The 23,917-nt window shown below is 40.0% G+C and overlaps 1 protein-coding gene across 2 annotated transcripts in view; it reads left to right on the top strand.

Moving 5' to 3' along the window:
• Positions 1 to 23,917, top strand: part of Sick (sickie) — a 283,816-nt gene that overhangs the window by 43,992 nt on the left and 215,907 nt on the right. The window contains exons 2-3 of one of the 2 annotated variants that reach the window (XM_078180306.1): positions 7,488 to 7,605; positions 8,165 to 8,217. In XM_078180306.1, coding sequence (XP_078036432.1) covers positions 7,488 to 7,605; positions 8,165 to 8,217 — 171 coding nt within the window. Of the gene's footprint in view, positions 1 to 7,487; positions 7,606 to 8,164; positions 8,218 to 16,984; positions 18,172 to 23,917 lie in introns of those variants that run through there. The other variant, XM_078180307.1, reaches the window with a different exon arrangement.

The following is a 23,917-nucleotide window of genomic DNA, read 5'->3' as shown; positions in this document are numbered from 1 at the left end:
TGCCGGCGCGTTCGTCTCGAATCGCGTCCGATTGTCACGACGAGTCAAAGGATCGAACAGGGGACTGTTCCACTGGTGATTATCCTCGAATTCGGCCGCGCGAATTAGTCGTTCCGCCGGCGAATCGCTCCAAACATCCTGTTAATCCTCGATAAATCTTGCGCCGCTTTGCCTCGACTCGCCGAGATACACGCGCGGACCACGAATGTTGAGTGTAATTACGCCACTGGTTCTGCGAGCCTGCGCCGAGATTGTACTCCGGGCTCTATTCGATGCGATAATTAGTGATTCCGCCGTGAAGCTGCAGTGTTGTGCTTGAATTGATGCGATTTGGATGACGTTAACGGTTGCCAGGCTGGACGTCATGGCGTGCATTAGGGCACCGAGATCCGTCTGCGAATCGAGCGACGACATCAAGGCCGATTCGACTCGCAACGTCATACAGGTACGACCGATCGTCGACGGGTACACCCATGTGTTCCCATCAAGATGCCGCGAAACGATAGCGCGCCCTGCAAATATACTAGCTCCTTCGTTTCGAAAGAGGATTTTACCGTGTCCATAAACGACGGACAACTTCTAATACTACATATTAACCCTTTGCACTCGAAGCCATTTTTACTGTAATTCTAAAATTACTTTTCCAACATATTGCATTTCCATTTTATATGACAAAATGTTTTTTATGCATATGAAATTGTATCTTGTAACTCGTGCAACAACAGTTATACTTTTAATAATTTTTGAAATTTAATTTTTCATAATATAAATATTATTTTGGAATGTACCGCAACAATTTTAGTGGTGCCTCAGAGTCGCCATTCGAGTGCAAAGGGTTAACAGAACTGTACAATTTTACAGTATACGCTTATATTATACATTTATCTATATATTTATCTATTTATACAATATAATAACAAAGATAAATATATATACTATTTTTAATGTCAAATTATCGATTTACGCGCACAGATTTCTTTATTCCAATCTTGACACAACGACGCCAAGAAATTTTGACAATTGCATAAAATTGCAGATTGTGTTGTACACGCTTGATCCCAGAATATTTTCAACGTTTGTTACCAGGTGTAACATGTCGTACTCCGAATACACAAGTCGTTCGTGGTGATTTATTGCGAACGTAAAATTTAAAAAAAGCCCCAAACTCGAAATGCGAACCATGTGTGCGGACTGATTCTGCGGCGATCAAATAGTAATCGCAGTCGACGCAGGCACTCGAGCTAGATTTCACTGTATTTTATTATCTTATCAAAATAGATGTTCGATGCGATCTGTTCCTCTAAACGTGCAAGGTACGTTTATTTCATCAGTTATCGAAATCACTGAAATTGGCATTTGCAGCGTGCATTTTCAAGATCAAAGAAAGAGTATACAACGTGGCTCCAGTTGAAATAGCTCAAATTAAAATAAACAACGCTTGTTGTTTGCAGAACTGACCAAGAATTAGATGTCATGTCTGCGATAACTATGACACAATGTTCATTAATTGAAATCGTAAATAATTAACACCTGAATCTTATGCCGTACCTAAGCATGCTTAAATATTAATGATAAGGGATTCGAATTTTAGTCTATTTTTAAAAAACAGAATTCATGCTTAATTATATAATATAGTATAAATATAATTATATTAGGTCTACCGGAAAATTATGTCCGCTAATGTCATTTCATTTGCGACATATATTTCCCAAAAGCAATATTCATAAATCGCCATCACGGTGGCAACAGTGTATAAGTTACGATCATACTAAATTATTATAATAATACAATAAATATTAGGTACGTACAAAATTTATTGTTCTTTTCCTTTTTAACACGTTCCGTGCCGAGAGCTGTCTTCAGTCGACTCTTCATTCTGGTCAATTGAAGCTTTAAAAACTAATATATTATGTTTATTTATCAATATTTGTCAATATAACTATGAAGCAGACTTATTATGGATCTATTCTTTTGATGGAAATTATTTCCTGGATTCTATTCGGAATCGATTGTCGTAAAATATTTCTTTAACGCATTGAATAGGTATTTAAGCGTGTACCATCAGTGGTACACGTGGCACGGAATGTGTTAAGGACAGAATTTTCGGATAGACCTAATATAATACTATTACAATATTATCAGTAATTTCCACGACGAATCGTACTCGACAAAGCATGCGAAGTGGTTGACGCGTTAATGAAAAGCGTAATGGGCCTTGCGGAGGTTACGCGTCGGCGGCAGACAATATTTACGTTATTTTTCTCCGCGGCGAGACAGCGGCGAACATTCTAATCCGCCGCGATGACCCGAAATTATGAAGGAAGTTCATTGTGCTTTTCTCTTTGCCGCACTCAAAAATAGTACCGGTGTGTCTTGACTGGTACGCGCGCGGCGTACCCGTGTGCGTATCCGCGTGCGTGCACGCGCGAGCCACACGCGCGCGCGCGCTCGCCTCCGCTCGTGCACGTACAAGCTGAAAGGAGCGAACGCATACGTGGCCGAACCGTTGGATGAATCGCCTATGTAAATATACGCGTGTCCCCCCGTGGAATACGAATAAGCGTAAGCGGTCGCGCATCCTCGTAGGGAAAAAGCGCAAACTGGGAAACGCCGAGACGCTGCTGTCCGCTCGTTTCCCCGGCTCCGACAAAAGGCACAGCGAGCGTGCGCGCGGGCCTGTGGCCACACGCTTTTCGGCCAACTTTTCTACGGAACAACTTTAATCCTCGTCTGATGTTGCCGTTCGCGCGACGCGTTTCTCCCGTGCAAAGGGCACGCCTCCGGTAATTGTATGAAAATGGCGCTTGCCTTGCACGAGGCTTCGTTAGATCCGAACGCTCCTTTTGCCGTACGGGACTACAATTTTCGCGAGGAAAACCAGCGACCGGAAAGATTGAATATACTGACATATTAACCCCTTGCACTACGACTCCTTTCACGCTGCATCGATTTATTTGTTCTTAATATTACCTTAATAGGATCAGACAATTTTTGTTTCTTCTCTTGTCTTCGTTTGCTTCCGTTTCTAGACTATGATAACAAAAGCGTTCAGTTTGATTTTGATTTAAAAAAATTAATAATAATTATTATTATTATTCTGTATTAACGGGCTAGTAAGACCCTCTTGAGTTATATGGAGTTTATGTACATAGTTCGGAGTAACCTTATAAATAGTATATAAAAAGAAAAGAACAAAAATGATATTATAATATAAAAGTAAAACATAAAGAAATTACATACATAGTTTGTGTCTTAATAGCTAATATTGCTGTATTTATAAATTGGTTCAGTGTATTTCCAAAGAAATCGAGTTGTGTACTAAGTACACTAGTTCTAGTTGCTGTAAGTACGCTGTTTTTGTTGCTCCAGTTATACAATTTTGAAATCCTAAATTAGTTTTAAAGTGATCTACGCGAAATATATCTTTAGATCGTATTGCTTTAACAGGAACCTACAGTTTTATTAGTTCTAGAATGGGTATAATAATAATAATCATATTTAGTAGATCTTGGGTGGACTATTTATCACGAGTCTGAGTCGTTAATAATAACTATAGTGCTAGGGGTTAAATACAACTTATCCAAATTATTTCAGAGAAAAACAATTGACGCAATCAATTTCTATCTGACATAATTTCGAATCTGATAGGAAGACAGGTTCGCGCCTAGATGGCACAAGGTCTCCAGGACGTCTTAAAGACGTCCATATAAGGGCTTCAATTATTAAATCGATAATTGCCCTCATAATGTTGTAAAATGTCGACGAGTCGGTTCGAAAACAACAAGGTAGCAAATGTTAAAGACTAAATTCAGCTGGCATGTATTCTTAGCGACAGAAAGGAGCGGGGTCGCGGTTCTCCCTTTTGAAAATTGCCGCCGGTGCACGCGTACGATTCGGTACGCACGGTGACTAATTGCGCGTTGTTTTCTCTATCGACGCGATCACCCCGGCGACCCGTCGTTTGTCCAGTTATTCTATTCTTCGTTCTTTTTCTCATCCCGGTTGATCCGCGCCAAACGGTATATCGTATCGTCCAAAGTCGGACGACGGACGGACCTCTCGAGATCGGACGCGCCGCGAAATATATTGGCACTCGGCCAGAACAATAAACTCGGATCTGTCCTGCGACCAGCCTTTTTTACAGCTCGCCTCTTCTATCTCGCTGGTAAAGAAACGTCCATCGGCGAACGGCACCTGCGGTTTTTCCTTTTTTTTCTTCTCGGTTTTCGTGGTTCGAGGGAGATTTTGTTGTCGCGACGCGACCGCTTCTTCCGGTCGCTGGAGGTGGTAAAGCGAGCCCCGAAGGGAGCCCGAGGAAAGGCGGCGCTCGAAGGAAGTCTTAATTGACTGCCTCCTGCTTTTTCAACGCGTGCCCTTCGTTAAGTCAGCGAAATAATAGACGGATATATATATATATATATATATGGTGAAGTAAAAATACATACTTCTTCTGGCTATTATGCGCGGCTAAATGGAACTGGAACAATTTCGGTCGTCTTTGGTGCCGGCTTACCGCCCAAACGATTGCAAACAGAATTCTATAAGAGTACCGTCGTCGCACGACATTCGTACGGGTACACTGATATTCTTCAGCAAAAAAGTCAAGTATAATAATATATAACTTGAGAAACAAACATATTCTATGCAGCGAAATTTGCATACAGACGGTCAATGAACCCTTCTGTTACAGCAGTCCGCTCCGCTGAAGCGATGCTAAGGACATTTACAGTTTTTTATTATGTAATATTGTATTGAGTTGTATTATATTGTATCGTATCGTATTCTATTCTATTATATTATGTATATTATATTTACATAGTATAATATGCCGATTATAGTCGGTAACCGTAAGGAAAGGGTTAAAATGTTATAAAAAAAAACAAAAACCTCATAATACTAACGTTTAATATTTCCACCTTTGCAGCTAATTACGTCAAATGTTTTATTTTCCATGCAGCAAAACAACTTTTGCGACGTTGCAGTGCCAATTTTATTCCAATCTTTACAGCGATGTCCACGATTGTTATTAATTAAAAGCAGCGTTAACAATTATAATTTAACTTCCCAAATGAATGAAGAAACATTTACGGGATCTACAATTCGTTGTGCTCGGGCTGAATAATTCCGCGAAACCCAGACGAGCAAATCTTGAGCAAACACCGGTCAATTCGATCGTCAGGTATTCACGGACGTTGCGCACCTGCGGCTCAAACAAATCCATCATCGTAAAGCATCGGCGTGCGAGTGGAAGGATAAACAAAATGTGCGCAGCTTATAGATTGGATTTCGTATGTGTTTTACGTGCAGCATGGTTAACGAACGACTACGAAAGCGCGTGTACACTGTTATGCCGCGGGGAGAAGGAAAGAGGATCTCTAGAAACTTCGTAGCCTTTTTTGCTGAACGGTTAGAGTTTTTCAATGGAATAAGCCACAAACGGTGTTTTAAAAAAACTTTATTATACAGTGAAGATCACGTTGAACTACGTACTGCCAAAATGAACCTCGAGCGCAACGAGGCATGTATTTCTATACCCTCGCACAATAGGAGTCACCGGACTTTGATCACCTAGCTGACAACTAGATAGCTGACGATGCAGTTTCTAGGCCGAGAGGGGGCAAGGTATGACCCGTGTTTTTGGTAATCTATTTGGTCCTTGAATAAGTTCTCGCTGTTTCTCAAAAGACAGTATTAGTCGTACTAATCTGACTGGGCAAGAAAGTACTGTTTGTTACCTTAAATTTCAGTGTATGATTGTTCAGTATAGTGTCAACCACATGTTTGTTTATTGGTTCTGAAGGTGTCTACTTTTGTGCCGAATAAAGTGGTTTAACGGGGAATTTTGTTGCACTACTTTATTCAAAAGAAATCTGCATCTGAAGCACACAGAATTCTTGTTTAGACTTAAGGCGACAATGCTCTGTCGGATACGACATGCAGAGACTGATTTCGATGCTTCAAAAATAATGATTTTGAACTTGAGGATAAGGAACGTTCTGGCGCACCGACAAAGTTTAAAGACGGAGGATTAGAGGAATTGCTTGATGAAGACCCATGTCAGACGCTGGCAGTGTTTGGAAAAATATTACAAGTAGATGCTACAACAGTTTCAAAACGTTTAAAGGGGTTAGGAACGATGCAGAAGCAAGGACATTGGGTGCCGTATGAATTAAAGCCGAGAGACGTTGAACGGCGTTTTCTGATGTCTGAACTACTGCTTCAACGGCAGAAAAGAAAAGGTTTTTTGCACCGTATCGTCACTGACGATGAAAAGTGGATTCATTACGATAATCCAAAGCGTAAAAAATCGTGGGCAAGCCCGGCCATGCATCAACATCGCCTGCCAAACCAAATATCCATGGTTCGAAGCTTCTTCTCTGCATTTGGTGGGATCAGAAGGTTGTAATTTATTATGAGCTGTTCAAGCCGAATGAAACTATTACAGGGGATCGCTATCGACTTCAACTGATGCGTTTAAGTCGAACCCTAAAAGAAAAACGACCGCTATACGAGCAGAGACACGACAAAGTCATTTTGTTACACGACAGCGCTCGGCCACGTGTTGCAAAACCAGTGAAAACCTACCTGGAAATGCTTAAATGGGAAGTTCTACACCACCAGCTGTATTCACCAGACACAGCAACTACCGATTATCCCCTATTCCGATTAATGACACATGGGCTGTCTGAGCAGTGCTTCCATTCTTACGAAGAAACTAAAAAATGGACCGGTTCATAGATTGCCTCAAAAGACGAATTGTTTTTCGAACGCGAAATTCTTTTACTGCCAGAAAGATGAGGGAGAGTGGTCTCTAGTAACGGGCAATACTTTGAGTGAACTGATTTTGAACGTTATATTTTAAATGAAGCTTTTATTTTGGGAAGAAAACAGCGAGAACTTATTCAAGGTCCTAATAGTATTTTGGCAAAAATGACACACAGGTCAGCCTAATCAGTGACTCGCCCAAAATGTTTGGGATAGTACATAACAACACGATCGCGACAGAAGCGAGGCTCTTTGTAAATGCAAACGCAACTTTGTAAATGCGGAGAAAAATGTGGCACCATTATGTAAACGCTAACAAACGGAAACCGAAATCAACGTCTCGTTGATAAACATTTGTTTTCGTTATTTGATGCTAGATGAAGTGAAACCTCGATTGTCCAGGCTAAGTAGGGTAACGCGAATGTAATTAGTGTATAGCATACAGAATGTTATCGGCTACATGACTTCGCTGCCAGATTTCATCTTTCATAATTTCTATAGTAAATCCTCCTATAAAGAGAGTATCCTGGAGGCTTCCGGCCAATCGATATCAGCACATGTGAAATGTTCATCTTATCATATTTTACGAAATTATAGAAAAATGCTGAAATTGTGTCGAGGGATGTATGAACTTCATAATATTGAATGCTGGTCAGTTACGATAGCATGATTCAATTTTATCATTTTTGTATACTAATTTGTCAAATGTTTATTTGTTGCAGATCTACACGGATTGGGCGAATTACTATCTCGAGAGAGGCGGGTGCAAGAGAAGAGTGACGGATCTTCAATCGGATCTGTGCGACGGCGTGCTTCTCGCTGATTTGGTGGAAGCAGTCAGTAAGTATATTAAAATTGATTTTATTTCCATGAGTAGTAAGAGTATATTTCACAAAGTGCAAGGAATATAATATAACCAATAATTCGAATCCATTTGACACTGCGATCGATTTTTATTTGATTACTATTAAAATCTCATTAGTACTTGACACGAAATTAGAGTTGAGACAAAATCGTCGTAACTCTGGGTCAATGTGTACCCGGCGCCCGACATCCCAGAATTGAGACACGAATTCGAGCGAGTCTTGAGAATGCTGGCAGTTGAAAAAATGCCGCGCGAATCGCCTATTGTGCGCGGATGCCGTATATCAAAGCGAATGAAAGATGTGTTAATAGTCAAGTAGCAAATAACAGTACCCGCTCAATGGTCGAATCGTTTATGGTCCTGAACAGTTACCCATAACACCTAAATTGACAGTGAAGTCGTTAGTGCATGGGGCACCGTGGTCACGCGTTGCACGTGTGCGCAATATGCAATGAGCATTGATAAACTCACGACTCGCCCGTTATCGAACCAAGGGACACCGTTGCATTAATTATCGAACGTTTGTCATTGCAGCCAACCAGAAAGTGATCGACGTAAACCGGAAGCCGAAAAACGCTCAACAAATGGTAAGTCTTTCGATGAATTCGCGATTTCTTTGATATTAAAGACGCGCGCAGTCAATCGACCGCACCATACTACTGCATCAATTATTAATTATCTCGTAAGAAGAACGAATCAAGTACAATAAACAGTAACATTCGAGGCGTTTATGTATTTAAAAAGTTTGCGCGTTCGTATGAGATAATAATTAGCGATGTAAAGTTTTTAACTTCGTAAGAGAAGTAATTGCGAAACTTGAAATGAAATAATTGCAGTGGTTATTAAGCTCGCGGCGATTCTTTCCGAGAGAAGCACGTTGCGCACTGTCGGTACACGAGCCTAAAAAGTTTCGATCGCCCCAGTTTCCGCTATCTTAAGGGAGGAGGATCAGAGATATTTCCAGAGTTTTGAAACAGTATATTCCTTCCGGGGAAAATTACTTTGAATAATGAACGACAGCTGCTCGAAATCAAAAGTATCGCAAGCTTACACTCGATAATTCTCCCGCTTTAATCGTTGCTAATCCTTTAATTAACAATGAAACACAATGCTAATATTTAATAAACTGAATCTTTTGTCTCGATACGACAAATAATCTAAAGAATAGTAAAACAATATAAATATTTTTCACGCATTCGAACCCTCCAATTTGATGCGGGTTAAATCATTGAATTTTTCGTACGATACTTCTCGTTAATCTTTAATTGTTAGTTTTCAAAAATGGGAACATATTATTTTAAGAGTTAATATAATGTAAACGAAATTAAATAACATGATAATAGATAGTAAACTGAACTATTAATAAAGAATAATATGATAGTAAAATGAAATGGGATAATTTCGATGACTTGAAGCATTGCAGAGAAACAAACAATATATTAATTCCAGTGCAATTTCGAATCTTATTTTCTTCGCAAAAATATCTACGAACGTGCACGGTCTACCGTTAAATTATCAATGAAAGTAATTAAAAATAACGGTACGGGGTTTGCGATTTTTCTGTAAAAGAATGCGCAACGCGAACGCGCCCGTAAAAGGAAAGTTCACTGGAGTATATCTAGGAAAGTATCTCGAGATTGACGGCGCATTCTCGATTCTGCCGGTTTTTGATACTAATCTCGAAGTCGTAACAGAAGACCGGAGAAAGGGGATGAGAAACCGTGGAAGACGAGACAGAGAGAATGAACGAATATTTTACGGATTCCGACTGCATCTCGGTGAAAACTAGCTGCGTCACATCCGGATAGATCGACAAAGTCGAGTTACACTTTGCGAGATAACGCCTCTTCGTGTTCCCTATTTGCATAATCCCGAGCGAACGCGGCGCGGATCGAAGATGACCTAAGATAGCATTTATAATGCTAAGTAGGAACTGCGCGTCCCGAAAGGTTATTTCTAATCGGATTTTCGCGAGTATATTACAATCCATTGAACCAACAACCGTCCAGAAAACCTGTGCCCATGATTTACCATTCTCATTTCATCTTATCTATGTTATTAGAATGGACCGAATTAATGTTTCTAGCCCATAGTCTGCTATAGTCTCATTGATAGTTAACCCTTTGCACTCGAGTGACTGTGAGGTGACTGTGAGGCACCATAAAATTGTTCCATCACGTTGCAAATTAATCTCTATACTAAGAAAGTTTGCATTTTAAAAATTGTTAAGGTTATGTTCTGATGACACGAATGATAAGAATCAATTACATATGCATAAAATGGATTTTGTTATATAAAATGGAAATACTATAAGCCAGAGAAATTACTTCAGATTTCCAGTTGAAATGGCTTCGAGTACAAAGGGTTCAATACTGATTGCGTCGGCATATAGAACCATGTCGACTGGACATTTTCTACTCGCCTCGAAGCAATTTTTTAAACAGCCTGTATTTCTCAAAAAGTTAATCTCCTCGCGATCTATAAGAATATAGAAATTTTAAAAATTGATTTTGAAAACAATTTTCTTTATAATTATTGTAATTTTCAAATACTCGATGAGTAGACGACATAAGGAAATAATATATTATTAGAGTACAAAAGTATTTCTATTTGAATACTGAAGTAAAGATACTTCACCCTCGAGTTTTCTTATTAAGAAACGAGTTTCAGACGTGTCATTTGTGCGTTTCTTAATATCATCCTGCTTCGGAACTATTACAAGTCTGGAATAAAGCTTCCGAAAGATACCTGCTGACAGGTATATTATTTAACTCTTCGACGACCTACTAAAACTTGTGGAAAAGTTCCCCTGAGCACTTTCAAATGAACCCGCTCCGAGTAGTCTCTCTAAAACTTTTCCAATATTCATGATGACGCGCAGTCTAGCTTCGACGCTCGTAAATATACGTTGTCTTAAAACGAATTTCGCGTCGAATTAACTCGTACGAACGACGATTAACTAAGAAATATTCGCGTGCTGCTGGATTTTCTATGTCTGTTTTCATTTCTAGTTTCTTTGTATTATATTAAACATACTTATTGTAACCTTCCATTATCGAACATTGAAAATTCTACCAACCAGATTGTCAACTAGAGAACTTTACCAAATATAATTTTGTCACGAACTCGATAAACAAAATAGTGATAATACATACACGTACTACATATCTCAATTGCACGTGTGATGGAATATTATACTTTGTACGACGCGTTTGTAAGTTTATACCGAAAGATTTAGTAAATAAATTACTTGGTAAATTACCTTGAAACATATTTATGATTTCTATTGAGTCATATGTTATCATTCGCTGTAAAAACACAGACTTTATGTTAATAACCTACTTGCAGTATACTTACTCTCCGTTAACGCTGTTCTAATAAGGAACTGTCTATGCTAATAATAACGCGGGATGCTTCAGTTTCATAAAACAGGGTTAAATGTAACGTCTCTGTCATTCGAATAATTGTCCTAAGAATATTGCGTGTCTCACAGGTCGTTTCATTCGAAACTACTCGGGACTCTCGCCAGCTAGTGTTCCTAAACGGAATCTTAATTCGTGCGGTACCTGCCTGCTTCGCATACACCGTAACGAGGCCAACTCGCCAGGATCAATAAATAATCGAAAAAATAATATTAGCATCGACGCATCGACCAGCAAATCTGCAGGAAAATAATTAGAATTATAAACTGTTACGTAACCCACTTATGTGCGAGTGCTTTTACGACTGTCCCAATAGAGGGGTCAATCGCAGTCGCGTAATCTGCGCGAGTCACTTTAATTTTAAGCATCCATTAATTAATCATTTTTAACATTTCTTTCTGTGTAGAAATTCTGCGATTTGTATTACTTCTCGAGTCCTTTTACGACGACGATAGCAATTTCCATTGTTCGATTCGAACGATAAACGGTCGATCAGTGTACATGCCACCCTATTAAGGGAGGGGACACGGTTAACGTAATCGTCTCGGGTGCATAAGTATAGAATTGAACTTGACCGCGTTGCTAATAAAGCGGTTTAACCGAAACTTCCGAAAGAACGTTTCGGTGGTAAGTTTCGGCTGTTGCAGCCGTCTCTACCCTCTCAACCATAAGAAACGAGCGTGGTTCACCGTTGACGCCGGCTTTCCAATTTCGCGGCGTCGAGGGTAGCCGAAGGGAAGGAGAAGGGCTCCGGTCTATAATTAACGCAACGCGGTTGCGTCTGTGCTCGGCATTAACCGGCTGCACGTAGATGCACCGACACGTGCCCGCGGTAAAACGCGAAAACCGAATCACATGTTTTCCTTAAAGACTCGACCGCGAAACACGCGACTCGCACCTCTGTTTGCGATTCGCTTATGCGACACGTTTAACTCGTAAACCGAAGGAAGAATCGCGTTTACAACCGTCTAACACAATTAAACAGGAAGCTGCCAATTGCTTCGGCAACGTGAAGTACGCGCGATTTATCGGCGACCATAACTCTTGTTATACTTAGACCGCGGATCTTTATGCGGATTCACTTTCCCGTTCGTTATTTCCTGGGAATAATTTTCCTCGGGAAGAGAACAATCGATCGGATTAACCCCTTGCCGTACTTTGACGAGTCTGACTCGTAATTATGATTTCTAACAATAATCTCTTAAGTATAAATGTTATTTCGTCTTTTTAAATCGAAGAAAGTTCTGTCTTTTTGTCACTAATATATAAACGCTGAAGTAATTGTAAGCACACTATAAATATTAATCTTATGTCTCCTCTAAGAAATTATTACAATCGAATATTATTTAATCATTGTAGCTGCGAAGATAAAAGTACTGCGAGGGATTAATCTTACATGCTTCGAAACTATTTTTATTTATCGCAATCGGTCTGTAAAAGTGACTGGCGAAAAACAAAATGTTATTCGATATTTGGTGACTTTTATCACAGAATATGTAGCAATCATAATTTACACATGCTTCCGTAGCAGCATTGATAGTACGCAAAAATTTATAGGCATTATCGCGTCTACCTGTGACACGCGCTTTAATTAATTTTGACACAGTGGCTCGCCGATGTCCCTTAGGACATCACCGGCAATATTCAGGACCGATCACGAATAATCATCGGGGTATTCACCGTATTCCGATCCCACATAGGTTGCTGCAGATAGTTTAAATAAATGATTGTTTCGCGATATTATTTTAAAACCGGTTCTCATAATCTAACATCTACTTAAGCAAGATTACGAATTCGAGCGATATTTTTCGTACAATAGCTTTCATGAAGCTAAAACGTACGTTTCTCAGATATTTATTAATAAATTCGTAACATTTATTGTTGATAAAATTGCTACTCTTCTTCCAAATCAAAAAAGCAACTTCGTTTTTCTCGTTATATGTCTTTGTATATGTATTTAAATTTGTATCAAATTTACTTTTGTTGTAATATTTATACAGTATTAACTATACGAGTAAGGTGCATTATTCAAATAATATAATATTTAAATAATGACCGTGATTCAAGGTTCCAAATAAAAACGGAGCCCAAGATTGATTTCCGAGTTACACTAATGAAAAAGTCGCGGGTATATTTTGGCTAACACAATAGATTACACGTTCATATATATTTTCGCGTGGGTCTCTGGTGGTTGTTTATCAATCGGTGCGTTGGAAGAGTCTAATTGACCGAACCGGAACTGGTCGCCGGTTTTACATCTCTGGCCGTTCGAGCCGGTCCATCGCGATCTATTTCTATTTCACGGAGAGTCCACTCCCGTGAGAGTGACTCACACGGTGTATACGTTATTAGTCAACCGACCGAGATCTAACGAGTTCACGGTAATCAATTATTAATAAAAGAAAACCTTTAAATGGAAACGACGTCCGTCGATGGCGCATTAAAAGGCGGTTTCGGGAGAAAAGCTCGACTTTGCTTCAACGGGCGTGACGTTGTCGCATTCGCACGCACTCATTTAGCCGACGTGATTCCCTAATAAAGGACGTCGAATCGCTCTTTAATCCTGAGAAGTCGTCCCGATTCGTGCGTTATGGGGTTCGAATAAAGTTCCGTTCAGGTTTATCTGGTTTATATGTCTCGGTTCGTTCGGTTTCCTTCGGACATTATTGGGAACAACAATCCCCGATCGTACGAATATTTCCTGTTGCAAGCGTTTTATTAAATGCTCCATGGAGAGAAGCTGCTTCTGAAATCGGTGCGAACGCTCTCGCGAGGATAATACTTGTATTCTAATTCCAAAAAGATGAAGAGCCAGCGTTCGTTCCGCACAAGTCATCTGTTTATTTATTTATTATATAAGGGCGACTCGATCCATTAGTATCTACAATTGATGAAAGTAAATCGATTGTGTGGCATTGCGAGCCGTGAAAGGCCATGAGCGAGCGAGAGGTATTCGATCACCTTGTACAGACGAAAATGTTCGCCACGGGCGTCCCATATAGGTGGGATATTTACACAGCAAGTTGAAAGAACAAGCGGGAACTCGGAGCTGGTTTCTCGGTAAGCTAGTTTCGTGGTAAATCTTCCGCGGGGTTATCCAAATTTCATATGAAATACGTAATTAAATAATAATTGTTGAGCGGGACTATTTAAACCGTACAGTTTATTTATACAAATAACCCATAGGACTTTGTCGGTACTGTCATCTGGTGGGCGTAGCGAGCCCTAATGCGTCGAGAACGCTGTCGATCGACGCCGTCACTTGCATGACCTTAAGCAATTATAGGCCTTGATTCTTAACGAAATAGACTATTGTAAGTGTTTAAAAAAAAGGTAGTTCTCTACTAAAAAAATGTAGACAAGTTTTATATCTGTAATAACAATAACATAAAAACAAAGATGTTTTTAGTATCGCGCAAGATCCCATTTACCATTATCCTCGAGATATGTTCAATTCTAATATTTAAGGTATATATGTTGCATATTATATACTATCAAACTCAGGCCCTGTATATTGTATATTATTAAACTATTTAGTCGCATATCAGGGCCACTCCTAACGAACTTTATAAAATAATGTCGTCGAGTTCTTTAAATGTTCTCACCGTTTCGAATTCGATCTACCCGATCATGTCAAAGTTATATATAGAAATAATTTCTGAAAATAGAATTGGTGCGATCAGTTTTGCGCATTGTTAGCCCCGTCGGATTTTCTAGAGAAGCATTGCGGCAGCAATCGTTTCTAAAACAGTGTAGGCATTAATATAATAATGTAATAATGTAGGCATTAACGCTAGACTGGCAGAGTCGATCGCGACGCGGCGGAACGTGGGAATGGGAAAAGTTGCGTTGAAAAAGGAGGCGATACGCCCATGCAATGCGCAATTTCTAAACGATTCTCCTCCTCTTCTTTGCCGGTTATAATTCAATCCCTCATTCTTTCACTAATTACTGCCCAGTAACAGAAGACTTTTTATGCGGCTGCGTACTCTTCGAGTCTCTCCCATTCGCCGTCACTCGGTCTTTCATAAATTACTACTCCACGTCCCGATATAGTACACGATTATCCAAAATAAACTATAGCGAGTTCTTTTTGAACCATTTGGAATTTTATTTAATCATCAAATATAATCTAGGTTACTTATGCGTGAAAAACGATTTCTCTCAAATAAGCACCACGACCACGTTCACAAATATCGGTTCGAATATCAATATCTTTATTTTTTTTTATAGTTTAACTCTTTGAGGCACAAAATCTCAGGAAATAGATAGATCCATATGGTACAGAAATTTTATCGCTTTTTTAATTAAACAAAATTGTCATCGTTTTCTTGAAAGCATATAAAAACATAACCAAATAATAATTCAATTGAATTTGTTGTTATGAAATTAGACTTACATAGTCCCACCGTGCCATGTGAGTTTAGGAATGAACAGAGTAAAAATGCAGCTATTACAATACTACGAGGTGAGTTTAAAAATGTCCCACCATGCGATATCGTACATGAAAAAGGTGGGACATTTTTAATCCCACCGTGCCGCAAAGAGTTAAATGATAATTTTTCATTTTTATCTCTTGTCGACGTCGCAACTAATTGCGATCTCCGCAAAAATTTGTTTAGGCATCGTACGGTTAGTCGTTTTTACATATCTAGGCAAATTCAAGTCTCTTGATCGAATTTTTAGAGTTTTGTTTTTTTAGAAGGATGTCCGAATATTTAAGCGAATTACTGTACGCGTCGCTGCCGGCCACACCGAGACAACCTCTTCTTGAAATTTGTCAGACTCCGTAACTGCACGCGGGTACGACGTTTGAAGGATTTGAAGAGTTAATGGGGTTGTCTTTCCGGTCGATACATAATTGCAGCGTTGGGCGAGTTCCCGTTTCCGAGAGAATCTTTAACTCGGTACCGTATTTTAAGAGGACAAGGAATCCTCCGCAAATAGCAGTTCTCAGGATACGCATCCCCAAGTGTAATAATATAAATATTCGATGGAAATTCGTGGGGCTGAAACGGTCCTAACGCGATCTTAAACGACCACATGTATTTAAACGTCGTCGAAAATTGCGATATTCGAAGTAAGCGTCGTTGACACTTGATAATTAAATAAAAAGGAACTCAAAATAATTTGCTTTTCACTTTATAAAAAAAAACTTGTATTCCATTTTGGACAACCCTGTAGCAACGGTGAACCTAAAATAAAATATTTCAGTACGATAAATGATAGATCGATTTTGAGAACGTGACGTACACATTTCGAGTTGCATAGTATGTATTAGCAATTACGGTGACAAGATGAGTACATTAAAATTATTGTCAGATGGGACAAGAGGTACGTATATAATATATTGCGTGTCCTACGGGTTGGAACAGGAAATTCGTAATACAGCGATCTACAAGATGCGTGTTTTCCTCTTTGCCAATAGAGACGAGGTTCTCTAGCCGGGATTTCCAAGAATTTCGCTGCACGGACGCGCGAAGCGTCAAACTTTCCGATCGGATAAAAAGTAATTGCGCGAAGTTGGCAAATCCGAGAAACTACAAATTGTATCTAATCAATCCAATGCTTCCGTGGCGTCTAATGTCGCAACTGGGAGACGATTGGGAACGCGCAAATATAGTTATTTCGAATTCGAGGCCGAGCGACGCGGCGTTAGGAGCACTGGCCACGTGGACACCTGGTTTTAAGGGTCCGACGGATGCGCGACCAGCAGCCTACTACTCGACTCCCACTACCTGGTTGTTCCTGGTTCCCCACCAGGCCACTTTTATCCAGCTTCTCTTTCTTTCTCTGCACCCTGCTGACACACTCTTCCGCACCTCCCAACCCGACCAATTGCGGTGTAGTTTACCTCTACCTCGTGTCTGCGTTCTCTGTCTCACGTCGCTTAGTGTCTCACGAGTGATCCGGTAGTGTGGATGCTGCGTCTCGATCCTTGCCGCGAACCTTGCGCCGCGAAAATACGATTGTTATCGCCTCGAAACTTTCGGGCGACCCGCGTCTTCTTCCATCGTGCCAACGCCGGGATAATTAACCCCTCGTGTCGGGTCTCTCACGCAGTCGCGAAACGGAATTACTTGTTGGATCGCGAGTGGAATTTCGCGCCGCTGCGTTCGGTGTAATATTTTTCAAGCATATTCGCTGTAAAATAATACGTGGAACTCGGTCGCGACACCTTTTCAATTCCATCGAACGTATCATTTCGATTTCGTGGGATTTATCGCAGGCGATGTGTTCTTCTCCCGCGATAGCGACAAGTGTGTTTGCCAATCGGTCAGAGTTTCGCTTGTCGCGATAGGACTCGTTGTTTAAACATCCACCGAGATTCCAAGGATCGTTATCGCTCGAATGACTGAAAGGAGAAGAAAAGGAAACAAACACCGTTTCGGACCGTTTAAAATATTATTGAGGACGAAGAAGTGCCCGTAGTTGTGAAAGAAAACGGGGTGCATGGATTTAAGATATCTTTTCTAGACATCGATAACGTGAAAATTCAAACAAATTGACATAAAACAAGTGGTCCAGTAACAACGCTTATACTCTGGGACCGACCTCCAAGTGTTAATTAATATTCTCTACACGTTTAATCGTCTAGTTATATAGTTGTATAGTAATATTATTAATTGGATGATCAACGATGCAAAAGTGTCCGCTTGCAAAGTCCGAGAATTTGTTGACTCTGTGCATTCTTTGTGCCTATACGTAGCAACTTTTACAAACTACAGTTGCGCACACTGTTCTCTTGTTATTATGAACGATAAGTCGGCAGTTCCATCGAACGAACTACTTTGTTTTAGTGGGATTTTTCAAAGCGGCGACTACACGTGAATGATAATATCGAGAAATTTGTCGATCGGTCTCGCGCGGCTTGGATCGATAACGCGTGTGCCACGTTTATTAAGATGTAGCAGTGAAAATACGGAAGTTGAGGTCTGTCTCTATCCGTGGTTTGTATCAGTCATCGGTGGTGTACGAGGCAGAGAGGTGGTCTGTTCCTGCGGATGCAACAGTTTCGAGCGTTATATTTTCCCGCTGGTCTCTCGGTGAACACGTGACGCGGATGGGACATCCTGCAAGCTCCAGAATCTACAATTAAATGGAACGATATATAAAACGGTAAACTTTCCATCTTGTTAACTAAATCTATGCTTCGTTAATATTAAATGTTAATATTTCAACATTTTAATAACGGTGACAGAAATAATAGCTATTTGAACCACACATTTCTTAAAATAAAGACCTCAAACAAAATACACGTCTTCTACCATAAATATTGTCTTTAAAACAAAACAAGCAAACGCGTCTAAATGCATCATTATATATCAAGATCATTATTTACTGAAATTCGTCTTTCTTAAGCAATTTATTGGCTGGGTATGTGGCTTAATATAATCATTATTGTAGTTTCTGAATAAACGCTTGGCAGTACAACCTATTGTAACTGTTATCAATCTATAAACAATTATAAAAAAAAATTGCTGTTGAACCAAAAAATTGTTCAATGACAATGGAATCTGTATACGCGACCATTCGTCATAGCTTAGTGGTCGCCGACTTTTCAACGAGGCGCGAAGATAAATGAAACTTGGTCGCAGAAGGTGCTGGTACAATGAAAAATAATGAACCTGGCTCCATGTAATCTTCCCGATATAAATGGTGACACGTGACAGAGGTGGTCCAACGTTCGAGTTACAATTCCAATATTTTTGACGGGCCGAGAAAGACAAATGGAAACCTTTCTGTCCAAGTTCAAACAGAAGATAAACACGGGGACAAAAATGTGATGACCGACCTTCTTCCTCGTAAATCACAGGCCAGAAAATATTTTCTGTTTATCTTCCTCGTTAAACCGTATACCGTCTGTGAGACTATCGACGCTCGGCTACGTACACGATAGCAATATATGTAAGAGTAATGTAAATTAGAAGACTATAGACTAAGGAATTGTTAAGAGAAAATACCGCGAACGGAGGACACTGCTCGATGCTAACTGGACTACTCGACGTAGCCATTGCAACCGTTGTCAATATCTTAAAAGCTACATTGTCCTTATATTTTAACGCTAGCCTTACATTACGATCCTACATAATATATACATAATACGCGTACAAAATTCTAATCTACTATATCTATTAACAAGTATCGGAACAGCTGAATAAACTGTTAGCACTCGAATGGTTTTATTTCATTAGTAAACGATCAAATGGCACATTAAAATGTTACTGTATGCCGTATTATTGCGATTATCGTTAAAATAAAAGCGAACGATGGCGTAAAAAAATTAACGTAATAGCTTCGGTTATCGATATCGGCTCGAATCGAGAAGTAGGAATTAATATTATTTTCAAAGAATATCCCCCGAGGCTTACACAAAATGGCTGGGGGGTATTTCCAATTTCATTACTTTTTGCGGGCGTTATGTTTTAAATAAAATAACTGGTATAATAGCATTAACAAGCTAGTAATAATGTGGGTAATAATTAATAATAATCGACAAGTATACTAAAGTCGAACTGGATCCTATTCCTGAGAAAGCATTGCCATATTCGGCGACTCGAGAAACTGTCACCGAATTGTCCAGTGATCTCTCGGCTGTCCCCGGGCAAATTGGCAACGTTATTGCTATAAAGAGAAAGAAAGAATCGTACGAAAGGTCCGAGAATCTCCTTAAGAAGGTTTATAAATAGGCACGGTAAGTGGAGGCGATATTTTCACTACAATCTCGGTGAAGCGACGATGAATTGGTTACGGCCACGACGACGACAAATACCCTTCATGGCTACTCCTTAACGAGATCCGACCACGATAGTCTTGGTAATCACCGAGAGCGCGCGCGCGCGCTGCCGCGTTCAAACACGCCACTTGAAAATTATAATTTTGTCCATTTTATCCATTTTATTCGGTCAAATGCAATGCGTGGTCTCGCATCGATGAATCACGGTATCCGATACATGGACAGCTCGTTTTTATGCGGAACAAACAGCTGCAAAGTGTAGGAGGTTGGCGAACGTTTGTTTCTCTTGTTAACAATTTTGTCGAACAATAGCATTTTTGAATTCGGCAAATGTCTTCGAATTTGTGTAAAATTCGCTGTAAATTGATCCGCGCGTATCCTCTCGTTCTCGGTCGGAAATATTCCGGGCGGTGCAATTGTTTTGGCACGGAACGTTTATATACTGCTGTGGACCTCTTGTCATTGGAGAATTAGACTCCGGTGATTCAGGAACCGTTTCTGTGGAAACAGCGGTTCGAAATAAACATTGATCTTCAGAAATACTATCGCCGCGATACGGAATTGGAGAGGTTTTCGGAGAGTTGCTCTGAAACTGGACGCACGCTCGAGTTATTACTTCGTTGAAAGGTAATTCTTCCGTCTTGTGTTATTTATTTGAAACGATTCCAATTATTTATCCATTAGCTACTGTTTACTATAGTAAATTCATTCTTAAAAAGGAGTAAAACTATTATTTAAATTTTTACGTGTTTATATATAACATCTCATACAAGAAAACTTTAGCTGTCACACAATTTGTATATAATCTGTATAGTTATCGGATGTTTTTTCCTCGCGTTTATTATCTTTATCTAAACCAGCACCAAATTACGTGTTATTAATAACTAATTTTCTCGCGCCCTTGCTTTCAAGTGTTCCGATACGGCAGAAAGCGTTAAATAAACATTTAAAAAACGGAATAACCGTTCTTTTCGCGCGCAATTTATATTTTCATAGTTCAAATAATTATATATTTATATTATATTCGTCTCGTGTTGCTTACAATTCGTACGAATAATTTCCATAAGAAAGAAAATGAAGGAAAAATGATCGAAGGAGTAATGTTGCAACAAACGGCAGCATTAGTCAGCAGAAACGATGGCAACGTCTTACACGAGGATAATGCTCGACGAAGTTCGCTGCCTCGACCTTAGGCAGATCCGACGTGATCGCATGTGCAACACAGTCGACTGTCAGGAAAGTGCACAGTCCGCTTCATTGAGCTGCTTGGCTCGATTTTAATTCCACTCGTGATAGAAGTAATTAGCTGTTGTCGAGACTTTAATTTCAATTGAAATCTCCGTGTTGCGGCGTTCGAACTACCAACGCGACTCTTCTAACCGGATTTTATAGTAGCGATTCAAAATACCAGAAAGACTAAGAGAATAAATTATTTAAAATCTTGGATGTATTTACAACTAACATAACTCTTTATGAATTAGTGCTATAAGTAAATTACCATTGAGATATTAAAGTAACGAATACAGTCCTTATGTGTCAGCATATAGAATATAAATATATATATTATAATTTATATATTAATATATATATTATTTTTCCGTAATGCTCACCTAAATATTAACTATCTTGTAAATAAAATATTTAGGCTAAATTGATCACAGATTACGTGATATCTCATTTGTAAAAGCAAGTGGACCCACATCGCAAATAAATGTATAATAATAATAATAAGAAGAAGATATGTATGTAAATATATAAGTGCTTAACGCAATTACTCGAATAGTCGACCTTAAACAAGGCGAGCTCTGTAAAACGAAACGACTCGCGAAACCGCCAAGAGAAGCGAAATCCATCGGCTTATACTATGTTATCAGAAGTTGGTGGTTTTACTTTGGCGGTCAGGTTGGACAATTCCGAAACCGCGTAATTTCATGTCGGTAACTACAGCCGGAATGCACGCTCGCTATTTAGTATCGTCGAATAGGCTCTTGGAGCGAACGTAAAATGAATTGCACAACCGGCGAGTGTGCAGCGCGCTGGTACAACACACGCGTCAGTCATGAACCGTGTCTCCTGCGCGAGCAGCTCGTCCGTGTAATCCACGTGTTCGCGTTCGCGTTCGCTGTCGAAGGACTCGCATACCTGTCGCACTTATATGACCTTACATAAGTGAATCCACTTCCGTCGTTCCAAGGATTTAATATCGCGTGAGATCCGCCTGGGATCAAAGAAACACGATACCTTGGCGAACCTAAATTTCTCTACACTCCGGCGGCTCCATTGGGAAATACCTGTTTATATTTTTCAATATGCAGAGGCCATCGCGATTTTTACGGAGGTAGATTCCGATTTTACATTATATTATATTTATCGTTCGAATCGAATAATCGAAATTGCTGGTAACAGTATATCATACAAGTTTTACATTTTTAATTAGAATAATTTCAGTAAATTATTACTAAGAAAGTAGCTTCTTTTTCGCAACTTTTGGGATTCCTGCTGCGATATATAATTATTAATTATATCAGAATTAATAGCGAATTTTAAAATAAATTCCAAACGATATTATTGCTTTATCAACTTAAAGACGATAAAGATATGCAATAAGAATTTTAAGCGTAGGGTTCGTTGAGTTAGGACTTTATCTGAAACAGCTCTATGGTGAAACTACGATGCTATCATTCAAGTTGGAAAAGAATGGCCTTCGAAAAGAATGGACACGTCGGAACCGAGTGTCATCGTTTCCGGTGATCTTGAACGGGAATGTAGTTGGCTCATGGCATAAACGGCTTTGAATTTTCGAACTCTGCGAGTAATAACCGTTGTTGCATTCGATAAAATTGAATGCATCTTTTTGCAAATAAAATTAACGCCTCCACAGATCAGGACGTCTTTTGGTCAACATTTTTTTTTCAATTTCACGGCTATGTAACGGCTGTGCCGACACCTAACGCTCGTCTAATTCCAGCATGCTCGGCCAGTTATTTAACCGAAACGCGTTTTCCACCCTCGATTGCGAGGGTTATTGTCGCCCTCTCGACGCAAGCAAAAGACACCGCGTGTCAAATATATTCCCGGAAACTACTTGCCAGCAAATTTTCATTAAACTCTCGGTGACTCGATGATGACACTGCGGCGCGATCTCTCACCGCGTGCAATACAGTTGCTCCAAAAAGTTATCCGTACACTATATTCCTAATTTTCGACAAATCGTCGACGCTCTCGAACTGTTAGAATTTCAACAATTTAATCGGGTACATTCCTAACGTGACCGCTGTTAGTCGCGTGTGACATTTACATGAAAATGGATAAACTAATTCGATTGCACTGAAGGAAAGAGACGAACGCGCATCGATAGGATGTTGTGACCGGACATAGTAATTATCGGGTTATTTTTATAGTGTTAGCTTGTTATTATACCGGGTGGTTCATGTCACGGAGAAATTCGAATTATTCGTCGTTGAAAGCTTGGAAACTCTTTTACACGCAATTCGCTCTTCGTGTATGCAACAATTTGTTACAGAAAACATAATTCAAAAGGTATTTGTAGCGTTATAAATAGACAGTTTCTCGTTCATGTTATATTCGTAAAGAGGAGGTTTCCTGAGAACAAGATACAACGAATTGCATATTTGTTTATTGCCGAGCGGCGGCGCGTGTCCAAAAGTACAACACTTTTCCGTGCCACTGTACGCGTCGGAGCGTCCGCGCTCTCATTGAAATTTGTCGGTTTGGCCGGTCGCATATTTTTCGGCAGGACCTCGTCGAGAAGGGCGGATGTGTAATTGGTCAGAGCGCAGGGTGCATCGGCAGACGGTATTTCGCGCTCGCGCGCGCGAATTACAGCGGCCGCGTGCGACGATGCGTGATCGCTGGATCCTCCCGTCTCCCTCTCTCCCTCTCTCTCTCTCTCTCTCTCCCTCAGTTTTCAACGAAAACGTACACTTCCACTGCCGCGTTACGAACAAATTAGTATCTCGTTAACAGGGTGTATCGCGTCCGCGCCGTTGCCTCTTCGCGCCTGATGCATCGTCGTCGCTTGCAACGCGTGCCCCGAAACCTGGAAAAATACTGCGCGAGATTACAGTTTGCCGAGGTGAAAAATCGGTTCAATATGGTTTGCTGGGA

The sequence above is a fragment of the Augochlora pura genome, chromosome 5 (assembly GCF_028453695.1).
Source record: "Augochlora pura isolate Apur16 chromosome 5, APUR_v2.2.1, whole genome shotgun sequence".
Classification (NCBI taxonomy): Eukaryota; Metazoa; Arthropoda; class Insecta; order Hymenoptera; family Halictidae; genus Augochlora; species Augochlora pura.
The sequence above is the reverse complement of the archived record's forward strand: the minus strand, read 5'-3'. Positions and strand labels throughout refer to the sequence as shown.